At 34.1% G+C, this 14,920-nt stretch overlaps 3 protein-coding genes and 1 pseudogene across 5 annotated transcripts; 2 read left to right on the forward strand and 2 right to left on the reverse strand.

Annotated features, from left to right (window-relative positions):
* Positions 1-314: 314 nt before the first annotated feature.
* AT3G44650 lies at positions 315-2,630 on the reverse strand (annotated as a pseudogene; the record flags this gene model as incomplete). The annotated part of the gene is made up of 1 exon: positions 315-2,630.
* A 2,799-nt stretch (positions 2,631-5,429) lies between these two features.
* Positions 5,430-6,251, reverse strand: hda10 (histone deacetylase 10; the record flags this gene model as incomplete). Its single annotated transcript, NM_114334.1, has 6 exons — positions 5,430-5,503; positions 5,587-5,653; positions 5,733-5,831; positions 5,926-5,996; positions 6,074-6,154; positions 6,215-6,251. The coding sequence occupies 6 exons, from the start codon at positions 6,249-6,251 to the stop codon at positions 5,430-5,432; spliced, it is 429 nt and encodes a 142-aa protein (NP_190052.1).
* A 311-nt stretch (positions 6,252-6,562) lies between these two features.
* AT3G44665 (tyrosine phosphatase) lies at positions 6,563-7,275 on the forward strand. The gene is made up of 3 exons (NM_001339162.1): positions 6,563-6,630; positions 6,702-6,776; positions 7,075-7,275. The coding sequence occupies exons 2-3, from the start codon at positions 6,711-6,713 to the stop codon at positions 7,135-7,137; spliced, it is 129 nt and encodes a 42-aa protein (NP_001326879.1). The 5' UTR covers positions 6,563-6,630; positions 6,702-6,710; the 3' UTR covers positions 7,138-7,275.
* Positions 7,272-12,188, forward strand: AT3G44670 (Disease resistance protein (TIR-NBS-LRR class) family). Of its 2 annotated transcripts, NM_114335.5 has the most exons (7): positions 7,272-7,523; positions 7,703-7,876; positions 7,990-8,533; positions 8,660-9,785; positions 9,875-10,174; positions 10,282-11,626; positions 11,716-12,188. In NM_114335.5, the coding sequence occupies exons 2-7, from the start codon at positions 7,708-7,710 to the stop codon at positions 11,889-11,891; spliced, it is 3,660 nt and encodes a 1,219-aa protein (NP_190053.3). In that variant the 5' UTR covers positions 7,272-7,523; positions 7,703-7,707; the 3' UTR covers positions 11,892-12,188. The 2 variants fall into 2 exon arrangements, with proteins under 2 accessions (NP_190053.3, NP_001078237.1); NM_001084768.2 differs by having other exon boundaries at positions 7,272-7,876.
* Positions 12,189-14,920: the final 2,732 nt, after the last annotated feature.

The raw sequence follows: 14,920 nt of genomic DNA on the forward strand, positions 1-14,920 counted from the left end.
GAGGACTCGATTAATGCTTCCAAAGATGATCCGTGGTGCATTTCTCTCTTAGAAGATAGCCTTTTTCATTAATGCTTCTTAATTACTCAAATGGATCCAAAATTTTGTAACCATCGATTATCAAGCATTCCAAAAAAAATTCCTTTTTTTTTTTTTTTGAATAGAATATTAAATTATACTCAAAAGAAAAAATAACGTTGTTACAACTTGTGCATCGAGTAATTTATAAAGAGAAGATTAAAAACAGTTTGAAAAATTGATCTAAATATCAAGAGCGGCTGTGGAGCCACGCTTGGAAGCATGCTTCGTATCTATTATCCTTTTGCCTTTGAATTGTGGTGATTTGATTCCTGACTTGTATGTCGATCCATTGAATTAATTGGCCTGCAGTATTCGGTGTTTCGCCATGTCTGCTTCTGTTTCTCTCCCTCCAAATGGTGTATGCAGTGGCTTGAAGGATGTATTTGGTGAGGAAGCTCTCGATTCGACAACGCTTGTGCTGCGTAGCATAGGTGATGATTTGGGACCAGTTGTTTGAGTGGTTTGTGTTGAAGACGCCTTTGGCAAGAGCTGTCCAGACTGCCGATGTGTAGCTGCATGAAAAAAAGGTGGTCTCGAGTTTCAATGCCTTGGCGACAAAAGGTGCAGTCACCTGTTTCTCCTCGGTTCCACTTGATCATGCGGGCTCCAGTGGCGAGGCGGTCGTGTGCTGCAAGCCATAAGCAGAAAGAGTACTTTGGTGTAGCATGTGGGAACCAAACTCCTTTGTGCCAGGCTACCTCGTTTGATGTTGTCCGGAGATAATTCCAAGTGTTTTTGGTGGAGAATTTATCTTTGTAGATGTCATTCTTCCCTTTCCATAAGACACGACCCTGCTGCTGCTGCTGCGTTCTCTTTTGATGTTGAGTGGACAACACTTCTTCAATCGTGTTTAAGATCTCTTGTCGATGATGTCGTCTTCGACGAGAAGTCCATGCATCCGCTACAGACATTGTGCGACTAATCCCCATGTCAATGGTGCCTCTTATCCCTGCAACATCAATAAGTCGACCCAAAAGCGACCAGTCATCAAACCAAAAGGAAGTACTTTCACCATTTCCCACCTCAGCCTTACAAAAACGTTTTGCAACCCCTCTGTATTTGAGAATTTTCTTCCATATCCAAGATCCTAGATTTGCATTCTCTTTGACAATCCAAAAAATCTCGCGCTTTAACAAGTTGTGTTCTACCCATTTGACCCATAACGAATCACCATGAGATATAATTCTCCAGACCAGTTTCAAACAACAAACATCATTTGCCTCTTTCAAACTCCGGAGGCCAAGACCTCCCTCTGATTTTGGCTTGCAAACTTGGTTCCAAGAAATTTTTGCCTTTTTTGAATTCAAATTTGTTCCTGACCAAAGGAAACTTGAGCAGAGCTTCTCTATTTCTTGGATACATGCACGCGGAAGTTGGAAAGCACTTAACCAGAAATTACAACTACTCCAGATGATTGAACTGATCAAGTTAAAGCGTCCTGCAAAAGAGAGAAATCGAGATGACCATGACCCTATACGTTTTCTTATCTGCTCAATTAACGGAGCGTAGTCCACCGATGATAGTCGCTTTGTCACTAAAGGTAGTCCCAGATAGCGTATAGGTAACTCCCCAACTTCAAAAGGGAAATGAGTGTGGAGCTGAGCCCGAGAAGTACTAGAGAGACCAGCCGAAAAAATAGTGGATTTCTCCATGCTTATTTTAAGACCCGACCATTTTGAAAACAGATCAAAGACCTCTATAATGCCCTCAATTGATCGACATTGACCATCCGTGAGTATCATTAAATCGTCTGCAAAGCTCAGGTGGGTTAACCCCATACGCTTACAATGAGGGTGATAGCCAATACGTCCTATTCCTACAACCTTGTCCAACAATTTTGAGAGAACGTCCATACAAATCACAAAAAGATATGGCGAGAGAGCACACCCTTGTCTCAAACCTCTAGAACTCTGAAAAAACCCAGCCAATTCTCCATTGACTTGTACCGAGAAAGAAGGCGTGGTAATACAAAGTCGTATCCAGTGTATAAACATTTCAGGAAAATGCATCGCAGTGAGAGTGTTGATGAGGAATGACCATTGGACTGAGTCGGAAGCCTTAGAGATGTCGATTTTTATTGCACAACGCTCCGAGATAGAATCTTTATGGTAGTCTTTCACCAAATCTGTTGCTAGAAGGACGTTTTCTATTAGTAGCCGGTCTTTAACAAACGACGATTGGTTGCCTGCGATAAACTGTGGCAGCAAAAGCTTTAATCTATTAGCTAAGATTTTGGAGATAACCTTATACATTACGTTGCAGCACGATATAGGTCGATAATCTTTCATCTCTTTGGACTCCAGTTTCTTAGGGATGAGAGCTAGGATTGTTGAGTTAACACCTTTAGGCAGAAACCCCAAAGCAAAGAAGGATTGAATTGCTAAAATAAATTCAGGACCTAAAATCTCCCATGACTCCTTAAAGAATTCAGACGTGAAACCATCAGGGCCTGGAGATTTATCATTAGGCATAGAGAAAAGGACCTTTTTTATCTCTTCTGCTGAGACAACACGGGTAAGCATTTGTTGATCGGTTTCGGTGCAGCGAAAAGGAACAGACCGCTTATTTTCTCCACTGAAACACCTTCATAATCTGTAGGTATGAGTTGTAGGAACTCTCTAAATACGAAATAGCATGTCCTGTCAGGGGGGGGGGATTCCGTCTGACACGCAGAGACATAGAGAAGCTCGTCAGCTCGTCCGTCTCAAGAAGCTCGTCCTCTCGCCTGCCTCAAGAAGCTCGTCAGCTTGTCCGTTCAAGTAGCTCGTCAGATCGCCCGTCTCACGAAGCTCGTCAGCTCGCCCGTCTCACGAAGCTCGTCACCTCGTCCTTCTCAAGAAGCTCGTCAGCTCGAAACATAATTTTGTCATTTTCTTATAAATTTCAATATTATAAAATTTGAAACTTAAAAAAATACAATATCGACCCAAAATTCATCATTGAATTTTGATTGTTATATTTAAGATTTTTCCTGTAATATATCGTCTCGTATTAATATATTTTTTATATATTTATAATATTTAAATTTCTTGTAAAATTCAATTTATAATTTTTAAAACGTTATAAGTTTTAAAATTATAAATATTTAAAGCATTTTTTAAAGATAAACTTTATAAAAAAAAATTAAAATTATAATATTTAACTTTTGATAAAGTTATAATATTTATAATTTCTTGAAACATTTTAAAGTTTCAATTCTTTAAAATAAAAAATCCGAGTAAAATCGGATAACTATTTTAATTTTGGACGCCTGATAAATCAAGCTTCCTGCTTATTCGTAATTAGAATCATTTTGGTCCTTTTATAATATGGGTCTGAACCATTGTCCAATTTTTTTAAGCGATGTGGGACATTGTACACATATTATTTCTTCATAGGTTGAATAATATATGTCCATTTTAAAAAATTTGAATTACATCATATTCAGAAGAAAATATAATATTTTATTAACTATATATATTTTATATAAATTCAAAATAAATAAAGTATAAAATCAAATAAAAATGAAAGAAGAATTATATATTTATGTTTAAATTAGGTAGAAATATTTTAGGAAATTAGTTAAGGTAAATAAGAAATATGGTTAGTTTAGAGATATTGTTTATATTAAATTTGGTAATTAAATCATTAATTTTCGTTTTTAATTATTAGTTTTTAGGTAACTTTTCCAAAAATTAATGTTATCCAAGATCAGAACAAAATTAAACATGTTATCCAGGATCCGAACAGAGTTAAACCGGGTAAAACCCACCCATTTGAATTAATTGTTGAATTATGGCTCAAATCTTCAACATTATCTTCAAAAACCTCCTACAAAAATGTATATATAGATATCTCACGAGAGTTATATGGTGGGACGGGTTTGGATCGATATTAATACAAATTTATAATATCATCAACAAAAAGTAATAATACGGTTTAAATCTTGTTTTAATATTTTATCAGCATCAGTTTTTTTAATTGTACATATATAAAATTATTAACTTTAATACACAAAAAAATCGTAAAATCTAACATTATTGTCTATACTAATAAAAAAAATTTGTCCGTCGTACCACATGTTAAATCCTAAAATTGTACACTAAATTATATATATATATATAAGGTTTTTATATTCAAAAAAATACAAAATAATAGGTTATATAATAATGATAATCAATTAAGCATATTACATTTTGATTTTTTCTAAAATAATATAGCCCCGCGGTATACCGCAGGTTAAAATCTAGTGTTCATTAAAAGTTAAAAGGCTATAAATAAAAATAGACTACATAATGGGTAGAATTAAAAAATGATAGTCTTGGAAAGACATTCCTAACAATTTGTCTAATTTAAAAATGGTAAAAACAAAAAGTATAATCCATAGACGGTTTTGTCCGCTCCATCAACTTTAATCGTTTCAGACCTTAGGTTATATTTTCCAAATTTGAAAATCCTAAACACGAAAAATAATTGATCAGACAAACTTGAAAACTTCAAACTCCAAAAAAATAAATAAATAACCCAAACCTTTTTCTATAAAAAAATCTCATATATTTAATGGAATATTTAAAATTATAATGGTTAACTTAACCATGGTTAACAAATTTAACCCTAGGGCTTAGATTCTGACCACCTCTATATAGAAAAAAAGAAACCCTACCTCGTCGCAGCCCCCAATAAATACCTCAGCAGAAGGAAAACAACTCTTTTCAGTTCCATTGCTTATCATTTTCTCTGTTTCTTTATTCATTTGTGTTTTCGTTTTACATTCTTTCTAATGTTTTTTATTTAACATCGAGTCTTATGTTGCTCGATATATATATATCCATCTGATTGCAAATGATGAGTTAAATCACCATTGATAAAAGAAGCTCAATTGAGCAGTGTTGGAAATCTAAAACTTCCATGACTCTGATGCAAATTTTGATCAAGAAAAATCATATCCTTGATCTTTTTTTTCTGTTCTTTCTCAGATTTTGTTAATAATCACTGAATTTTGCTTTTCAAATGTATTTTTCTGTTTAATCTTAATAATTCTCTGCGTATTTCTCACTAGCGTTTTTAAATCTATTTTTTCTATTAATCTTTAGTGTTTTTTACTAACAAGGCTGCCTAAAAATAAAATTGAATTTGATCAAGTGCAAATTGTACTGTACAATATGTAACGAATTTGATCACTATATAAGTCACAATGATGAGAAAGTGAACCAAAAAGCTTCATTCATATACACCAAGACGAAAACATGAAGAAGATGGAATCAATCAGAAGCGGTTTTGGTGCCCCAATAGCCGTTAAAATGTTGATATTATTACAAATCTCATAACTAAACAAAAAAATTAACCAACAATTTCTAAGAATCGATGTTTTACGACGCATCGTTATCGTTGTCTCCATCGAAATATTCATCATCCCTTTGGATCTGCTTATCCCGTGAACGCTCTGAAACATTCCATATATAACATTAGTCACTAAGAAAACAAAGGGACTAAAGTAGAGCCTTGAAGGTGGTTATCGATACTTACGATCCACACGTACATCCGGGTTTTGTTCGTCTTCATCAAAATCCGGTATGTAGAAATCCGGTGGAACCTAAGAAATTCAAGTAAAAAAACTGATCAGTGTAAGATTGATAAAAGCATCAATGTGTCCTATGATGATCTGAGTTTACCTCCTGCATCTGTACGCTTGGAGCGTGTTGAATGTATCGCAAATTCTCCAAAATCTGCACTTTGATCGAACTGATGTACGATTTGGTATTAAGATTCTCCTGTTTTCATTTCAAACACACAAAATGATTCTCAATCTCTCTTTAGATTTTGTTAAAGCAATGAGGAACTATAAGTTACATAAGAGCTCCTTACAATGTGACCACCCGGTATCTTCAAAGAAAAATCCGGCGCAAAATACTTTATGTAGTCGTTTTCAGGAATCTCTGCAGAAACAATTAACCCCTGAGCCCCAAAACATTAAACTTTCTCTGACAAAATATTGAAACAAACTTTTACTAACCATTAGGAAGTTCTGTATCCAAAAGAATGCCAGTCTCAACGGTCCAACAACGAGCTACATTCTCCTTTGTGTATCCTCCACCTCCTGTAACCTAAACAACAATCGGAAAAAAACTGACTTATTCGTAGAGAAATTAAACACATTCAGCATGTCCTGTGAAAAGCATAGAGAAAGCCATTTCAAAACCCAATTCGCAAAGAAATTAGCAAACGGGAGATTGAAAGAGAGAAAGAGATTTTGATTACAAGAAGAAAAAGCACCATCAATAGAGAGATTAAAGCATCCTAGTCGATAATATGAGTTTGAATGTTTGTAGAGGATATATTAAAGGCTTATAATGTGTGGAAAGCCAGATGCAGATAAGAAGGTACCGTTAGTGTTTTTTTGGTTTTTGCTGGACTTTGGAACTCTTTTTAGGAGATTTTTCAGAGCATTTTCATTGAATTTTTAGGTCTAGCTAATGTGAGTATGAATGTTTGATGTTTGCAGAGGATATATTGAAGGCTTATAATGTGTGGAAAGCGAGAGGGAATTTCCCGCCCGATGCAGATAAGAAGGTACCGTTGTTGTTTGTTGTTGTTTGCTGGACTTTGGAACTCTTTTTAGAACACTTTCATTGAGTTTTCAGGTTAAGCTTATGTGTTCGTATTGCAAGAAACACAATGCAAGTTTGTTCCTGATCCATATGATGGTGGAGCTCAAGGTTTTGAGAAGGTAATTACCATTAGAGACTAAGCCAGTTGTGGATTAGTAACTTTTTGGTTTAGGCAGATGCTACCTATAAAATTTCAGCTATGTTGTCTTTTCAAAATGGTTGATTTGGTTTATAAGACTTTACTATGGCATTAGCATACCATTGTTGTCACTCCCAAATTGCCTTCCGTTCGAGAATTTTGCAAGGGGGAATGCTTATATTTCCTGTTTGATCTATTTTGTTAGGACAAAAGTCACTTGGAAAGTTGAATCTTGATCTGTTACTTGTCTAGTTGTTTCTTTCATAGGTACTGGACTTGCTAGAAGATGCTTGTGAGTCTTTGCTGGACAGTATTATAACAGAAAAATGATGTGAAGCTTGAAACTTGCTGATATAAATCTTGTTAAACTGAACTCTTTACACGATTGAATGATATGAACTCTTTACAAGATTGAATGATATTAACTCTTTTGTTTTATCATTATTATTATTAGGAGAGAAATAGAAAGAAAAAAATATATATTGTGTGGACGTAACTTTGTTTGAGACAGTGAATGGTGGAGCATAGGGACAGTAATTTTGTCGTTTGCAATATTTTCCACAAAATCTCACTATATTTTCCAGGAAACATCCATGGAGTTTAGAGTCGTCAACGATCTATATCTTCAGTCACACAAATCGTTTCAACTACAAAAATTACACTAAACCCGTGTGATTCTTCAACTCTCTAGAGATTTCTCATCCTTTCATGTATCGGTGAGATTTTCCAACTATTTTTAAGTTTTGCTTAAGGTTTTATCACTGTGGAATCGAATTGATTGGACTGGCTCTTGATGATTATGCTGATATTGATGCTTTGATTAGTGTTTTGAGCTCATTTCTTGATTATGTGTTCTTGATTTTATATTAATTTCTTGATTCATCGATAATCAAAGTTCTCATGGGTTCTGTAATGAGCTTGGGCTGTTCCAAGAGGAAAGCAACGAGTCAGGATGTTGATTCCGAATCTCGTAAAAGACGAAAGATATGCTCAACAAACGATGCTGAGAATTGCAGATTCATTCAGGATGAGTCATCTTGGAAACATCCATGGAGTTTATGTGTCAACGGTCTGTATCCATGACACTCACACAGAGGCCTCTTCCTCTTTGTTAATCCTTCATCCATCTTAAATCTTGATTCACTTTTTACTAATAAATTATTCTTATTTTCCTTGGTTCAGTGGCAGCCGCAGCTTTTACAAAATTCAGATTCCAACAAGACAACAAATATACTAAATCTTCTGCTTTATCTCTTCCATCTCCTCCAACTTCAGTGTCTCGAATCTGGAAACACCACGTCTTCCCGAGCTTCCACGGGGCAGATGTTCGAAAAACCATTCTTAGTCACATCCTCGAATCGTTCAGAAGAAAGGGAATTGACCCATTTATTGATAATAATATAGAGAGGAGTAAGTCGATCGGTCATGAGCTCAAAGAAGCTATCAAAGGATCAAAGATCGCGATCGTCTTGCTCTCAAAGAACTATGCTTCTTCATCTTGGTGCCTTGATGAATTAGCAGAAATCATGAAGTGTAGGGAATTGTTGGGTCAGATAGTCATGACTATTTTCTATGAAGTGGATCCAACTGACATAAAGAAACAGACCGGTGAATTTGGAAAAGCCTTCACAAAAACATGTAAAGGTAAAACAAAAGAGTATGTTGAGAGATGGAGAAAAGCTTTGGAGGATGTGGCCACAATCGCCGGAGAACATTCTCGCAACTGGTTTGTCCTCTTGATTTCTACTCTCCATAATTAAGATTTACTTGTTAAAGTGTATTCGTTCAGATCTTCATGACCATTTTGTCATAACGGTTGTATATTGATTTGATATCTATCCTCTAATGTCAGGAGGAATGAAGCAGACATGATTGAGAAAATAGCCACTGATGTTTCAAACATGTTAAATAGTTTCACACCATCAAGAGATTTCGACGGGTTAGTAGGGATGAGAGCTCATATGGATATGCTGGAACAATTGTTGCGCCTAGATTTGGATGAAGTAAGGATGATCGGGATTTGGGGACCGCCTGGGATTGGTAAGACAACTATCGCCAGATTTCTGTTTAATCAAGTCTCCGACAGATTCCAACTTAGTGCCATCATTGTGAATATCAGAGGAATCTATCCAAGACCTTGTTTCGATGAGTACAGTGCACAATTGCAACTACAAAACCAAATGTTGTCCCAGATGATCAATCATAAAGATATCATGATTTCTCATTTAGGAGTGGCTCAAGAACGGTTGAGAGACAAGAAAGTGTTTCTTGTTCTCGATGAAGTGGATCAATTAGGACAACTAGATGCCTTGGCGAAAGAAACTCGATGGTTTGGTCCTGGAAGTCGGATTATTATCACAACAGAAGATCTAGGAGTTTTGAAGGCTCATGGGATAAATCATGTTTACAAAGTGAAATATCCATCAAATGACGAGGCTTTTCAAATCTTCTGTATGAATGCCTTTGGTCAGAAACAACCACATGAAGGTTTCGATGAGATTGCATGGGAAGTTATGGCTTTAGCTGGTGAACTCCCTTTGGGATTGAAGGTTCTAGGCTCTGCTTTGCGGGGGAAGTCCAAGCCAGAGTGGGAAAGAACACTACCAAGGTTAAAAACTAGCCTCGACGGAAATATCGGGAGCATTATACAGTTCAGTTACGATGGCTTATGTGACGAAGATAAATATCTCCTTCTTTATATAGCCTGCCTTTTTAACTACGAATCAACAACCAAAGTGGAAGAGGTTCTTGCAAACAAGTTCTTGGATGTGAAACAAGGTCTTCACGTATTAGCTCAGAAATCTCTCATATCCATTGATGAGAATTCCTTATATGGAGACACAATAAATATGCATACTTTGCTCAGACAATTCGGAAGAGAAACTTCTCGTAAGCAATTCGTTTATCATGGCTTTACGAAACGTCAGCTTTTGGTTGGTGAAAGGGATATATGTGAAGTACTTAGTGACGATACAATAGTAAGTTTTGCCATTGCATCGCCCCCTGTTAATTGAGTTTATTTGATAACAAACCATCATTACTTATATTTCTTTTGGCTTTATTTCAGGATAGTAGGCGTTTTATAGGGATAACTTTCGATTTATTTGGGACTCAGGATTATTTGAATATAAGTGAGAAAGCTCTTGAAAGAATGAATGATTTTGAATTCGTTAGAATCAATGCTCTCATTCCAACTGAGAGACTGCAGTTAGCACTACAAGATTTGATTTGTCATTCTCCAAAGATTAGATCACTGAAGTGGTATAGTTACCAGAATATATGTTTGCCTTCTACTTTTAATCCGGAGTTTCTCGTCGAACTACATATGAGTTTCAGCAAGCTTCGGAAGCTATGGGAAGGAACTAAAGTAAGTAGTTTTGATGAAAACTCTCATTTTTAAAAAAAATCTAGAATTTGTTTCCGTAAAGGTTTATTAGCCAATTGTATCAACATGATCTTCTTTGTTAAATGCAGCAACTTAGAAATCTCAAGTGGATGGATTTGAGTAATTCTGAAGACTTGAAAGAGCTTCCCAATCTTTCAACTGCAACTAATCTCGAAGAATTGAAGCTTAGAGATTGCTCAAGTTTAGTGGAGCTCCCCTCCTCTATTGAAAAACTCACCAGTCTCCAGAGATTATATCTCCAAAGGTGCTCAAGTCTTGTGGAGCTTCCCTCTTTTGGGAATGCAACTAAACTTGAGGAACTATATCTTGAAAATTGTTCGAGTCTTGAGAAGCTCCCACCATCTATCAATGCCAATAATCTTCAGCAATTGTCTCTAATAAATTGTTCACGTGTTGTGGAGCTCCCCGCTATCGAGAATGCGACTAATCTCCAGAAACTAGATCTTGGAAATTGCTCAAGTCTAATAGAGCTCCCTCTTTCTATTGGAACTGCCACAAATCTGAAGGAATTGAATATTAGCGGATGCTCAAGTCTCGTGAAACTCCCATCCTCAATTGGAGATATCACTAATCTCAAAGAGTTTGATCTATCTAACTGCTCAAATCTGGTGGAGCTTCCAATCAACATCAACTTGAAATTTCTCGATACACTTAATCTCGCAGGTTGCTCGCAGTTGAAAAGTTTTCCTGAGATCTCCACAAAGATCTTCACAGATTGCTATCAGAGAATGTCTCGTTTACGTGATCTTAGAATCAACAACTGCAATAATCTGGTATCACTCCCCCAACTTCCAGACTCCCTTGCTTACTTATATGCAGATAATTGTAAGTCCCTCGAGAGACTGGATTGTTGCTTTAACAATCCAGAGATTAGTCTCAATTTCCCCAAATGCTTCAAACTGAATCAAGAGGCCAGAGATCTCATCATGCACACAACTTGTATAAATGCGACGTTACCCGGGACACAAGTGCCTGCCTGCTTCAATCACAGAGCTACTTCTGGGGATTCATTGAAAATCAAGTTGAAGGAGTCGTCTCTTCCTACAACCTTGAGATTTAAGGCTTGTATCATGCTTGTTAAGGTTAATGAAGAAATGAGTTCTGATCTGAAATCGATGATTTTTGATCCGATGCGTGTAGACATTGTCATCAGGGACGAACAGAATGATCTCAAAGTTCAGTGTACACCAAGCTATCATTTTATAAATTATTTTATCATTTCAACAGAGCATATATACACATTTGAACTTGAAGTAGAGGAGGTGACTTCCACGGAGCTTGTCTTTGAGTTCATACTAGACAAGGAAAGCAATTGGAAACGAAATTGGAAGATAGGAGAATGCGGGATACTCCAAAGAGAAACGAGATCACTTCGCCGGAGCTCTTCGCCGGATCTCTCGCCGGAATCTTCTCGTGCGTTCTCTCTCTCTCTCTCACTCTCTCCTTCTATCTCTCTGTCTCATGAATTGGTTAATGATTCGATTTCTCCTAATGGGTTTCAGGTGTTTCTAGCTACGACCACTGTTTGAGAGGTAAGAATCATGGGTTTGATTTCTCCTTGAGTCATTCGATGGATTCGATTATTGGTTTTATTTTGTGTGAATGGGAATTAGCTGTGAAATATGGGTTTTGTATGGATTTTATGAGTTTTGTATTTGTCGTGTATTTAGAAAGATGAAACATTGATGTTCAAAGCTTGCTATTTTTTTATCTGTATAGATAGCTCCGAAGGATTATCTTAAAGATGAAACATTGATGTTCAAAGCTTGCTATTTTTTGTCTCGTTCAATATCTCTACAGTGTGTTTTTTGTTTTGTCTTTTGCTATTTATCTAACCAAATGCTTTGAATTGGTTTTTGTGAAAGTGATTGGGATCATCAATAAGACTTAAGTTTAGCCACGAAAGTCGTGTAAAGCTAATGTAGTTATATAATGCTTGATTGATGGATATCTCTATTTTGCTGGTTTAGGGTTTAGGGTTTAGGATTAGATAGATCATCCTACTGAACCACCAAAAATGGAAACGAACATCATTTAGATGGATTAGTCAGATGAATCATTTGGATGGACATCCCAAATGAGCAAACGAACAGACCTACAAGGTACAAACAACAATAGAGATTGAATTAAATTTGGTGTATCCTATCAATTCTGGAGATTTACTTACATAATGAATAATTAACTGTATTGCAAAATCAAATCACAAACTTGTTCCAAAGTTAGTTCTGCTTTATCCATTGATATAGTTCATAAACTTAAACAAGACTTGAGAATTGAACAATGATCCAAATCCCTACAAATTTAGATTAGACCATCAAAACAAACATGATCTACAAGCATCAGTGAATTGTCGAGAAGGAAATTTTAAAATCGATAAATAACTCAAGAAAGCTCAAATCATTTTAAATTCTAATTTGAATACACTCTCCAAAGAGAAGATTGGATTGCCGGTAAGTGAAATAGAGTTTTTGACCTCAAGGAGAAGAAAAAAAGTGAAGGATCTCTGAAAAAAAAGATAAGAGAGATAGAGAGAACTTCTCTTAAATGGGTCTGACATTGCCGTATTGGTGCCGTTGGACCTTTCTACGGAGGTTTTGTGTTTACCGGCGAATCGATTCCGGAGGTCGAATATGGACCCGTCGTTTTTGTAGAAATCGTTGTGGATATGGGCCGCTGGGAAGCCCAAAAGCCCATTAAAGAATTTTAATGAAAAAAACCCTAAACTTAATTTTTAATACAAAAACCCCTCATGTAAGAAAGTCCAATGAAAAAATCATTCAATTAATAATCAGTCAATATAAAACATCTTACTAAATTATTAATGCAAATCACCTTTTTAAGTACGGAGTTTTATTAAAATGACCCGTTTATTTATAACTAGGTAAGGCCCGCCTAAATAGGCGAATGAAAAAATGAATTAGAAATTTTTATTTATGATATTTGAATTCTAAATAATAAATACTCATCCTTACTTTTTTGATATTTAATTTATTAAAAAATAAATTGAATTTCAATTTCACAATTTCCTTTTTAACTATTTATACTTTCATAGTAAAATGAAATTTAATTTTACACTTTGATGATATTTGAATTTTAAATAGTAGTTCACACAATTTTCTGTATTTATTTTATTAATTTTTTTAAACCAAATTTTAATCTTACACATTTCATTTTGCTATAAAATTTAATTATCTATTTCATCATAATAAATCCAATTTTGATTATTCTCACCTCATTTTAATGGATAAGTGTTGTATCAAAATAATATGTATATCATATCAAATCTATATATTAGCTCATATTAAAATAACTAACAAATGACAAAACATAATAAACAAAACAAAAATGAATAATTCAAAAAATATTTTGGAAAAGAAACATTGTTAAGATATAGTTTTGCTATATGCCATAATCTCATAAGTTAGTTTTACCTAATGTCAAACTAATTTAAATGACTTCAAATTTATTAAATAATCAAAAATCAATCCCTCTAAACCATATTTTCCTAATTTTTGGTGTTTTCACTAATGACAACATGCGTTGAAATTCTTAGACTAAGACAAGTATGAATATACTAATATTCTCTCTAAGTATTAAAATAAAAATATTATATTACATTGATAAATACAATTGAAATTAATTAATTTAATGTTAATTAAATTATTTTGTTATTTGAAACTTCAATGTTCTTTTTAATTAGTTAATATCCATACTAAATGATTTTGTTTTATATTTGATACATGCTAAAAAAAATTAATTGACCAATAACACATATAAAAACAAATTTGTTAATTTTTCGTTTTTGTTAGTAAAAATAAATATTTTTATTAATTTATAGACATAGAATTTAGTAAATATAAATTTGTTTCTTTTTTTAGGTTTTCTATTTTTATAAGAGAATAAAAAAGTTAAATCTTAAATAACACATGTAAACATTTGATCGATAAAATTGACATGTGTCACGATCTTATGAGTTACTAACTTCGAAAACCATACTTTATATGGTAAGATTCCGCTTAAATATATTTTGTTTAATCAATTTTGTGTTAATGCTTATTAAAATATGTAAATATAAATTTTTAAAACTTGGTAATGTCGATTTAAAAATTTCATCGTCGTGTTACCGTCATCCATTAAATCCTTGTAAGTCTTTTTAAAACCACTGTAAAAGGTTTTAAAATCATATACAAGAGTTTTTAAAATCCTTATAACTCTTATAAAGTCTTCAAAAACATATGTAAATCATTTTTCAACTTTTCAAAAAAATTATTATAAATATTTTACAACATTTGTAAATATTTTTGAACTATTTTAAAACTCTTGTGAACCCTTATAAAAGGTTTTAAAAAGATATACAAGATTTTTTAAAGAGTCGGATTTACAAGAGTTTTTAAGAGTTTTGGCAGAAAATTATTGTTGAAATATCTTTTGCGGGAAAAATATTATTTTATTTTGTTAACCTTAAACTTTTTCAAATAAGGGTAAAATCTACATATACATTTTTGCAGCCATTTTAACAAATAAATCTTGGACTTGGAACTTATTTACGACTCAATGCCACTGAATATATTTTTTTCAATCGACATTTTAAATCAAATATTTACCAAACAAAAATATTGCCTAAAATCTCTCTATATTAACTCCACCATTACTTCAAAAAAAATCTAGCATTACTTCAAAAATTATCATTCCTAAAATCTCTCATAA

This window comes from Arabidopsis thaliana, chromosome 3, assembly GCF_000001735.4.
Source record: "Arabidopsis thaliana chromosome 3, partial sequence".
Lineage (NCBI taxonomy): Eukaryota > Viridiplantae > Streptophyta > Magnoliopsida > Brassicales > Brassicaceae > Arabidopsis > Arabidopsis thaliana.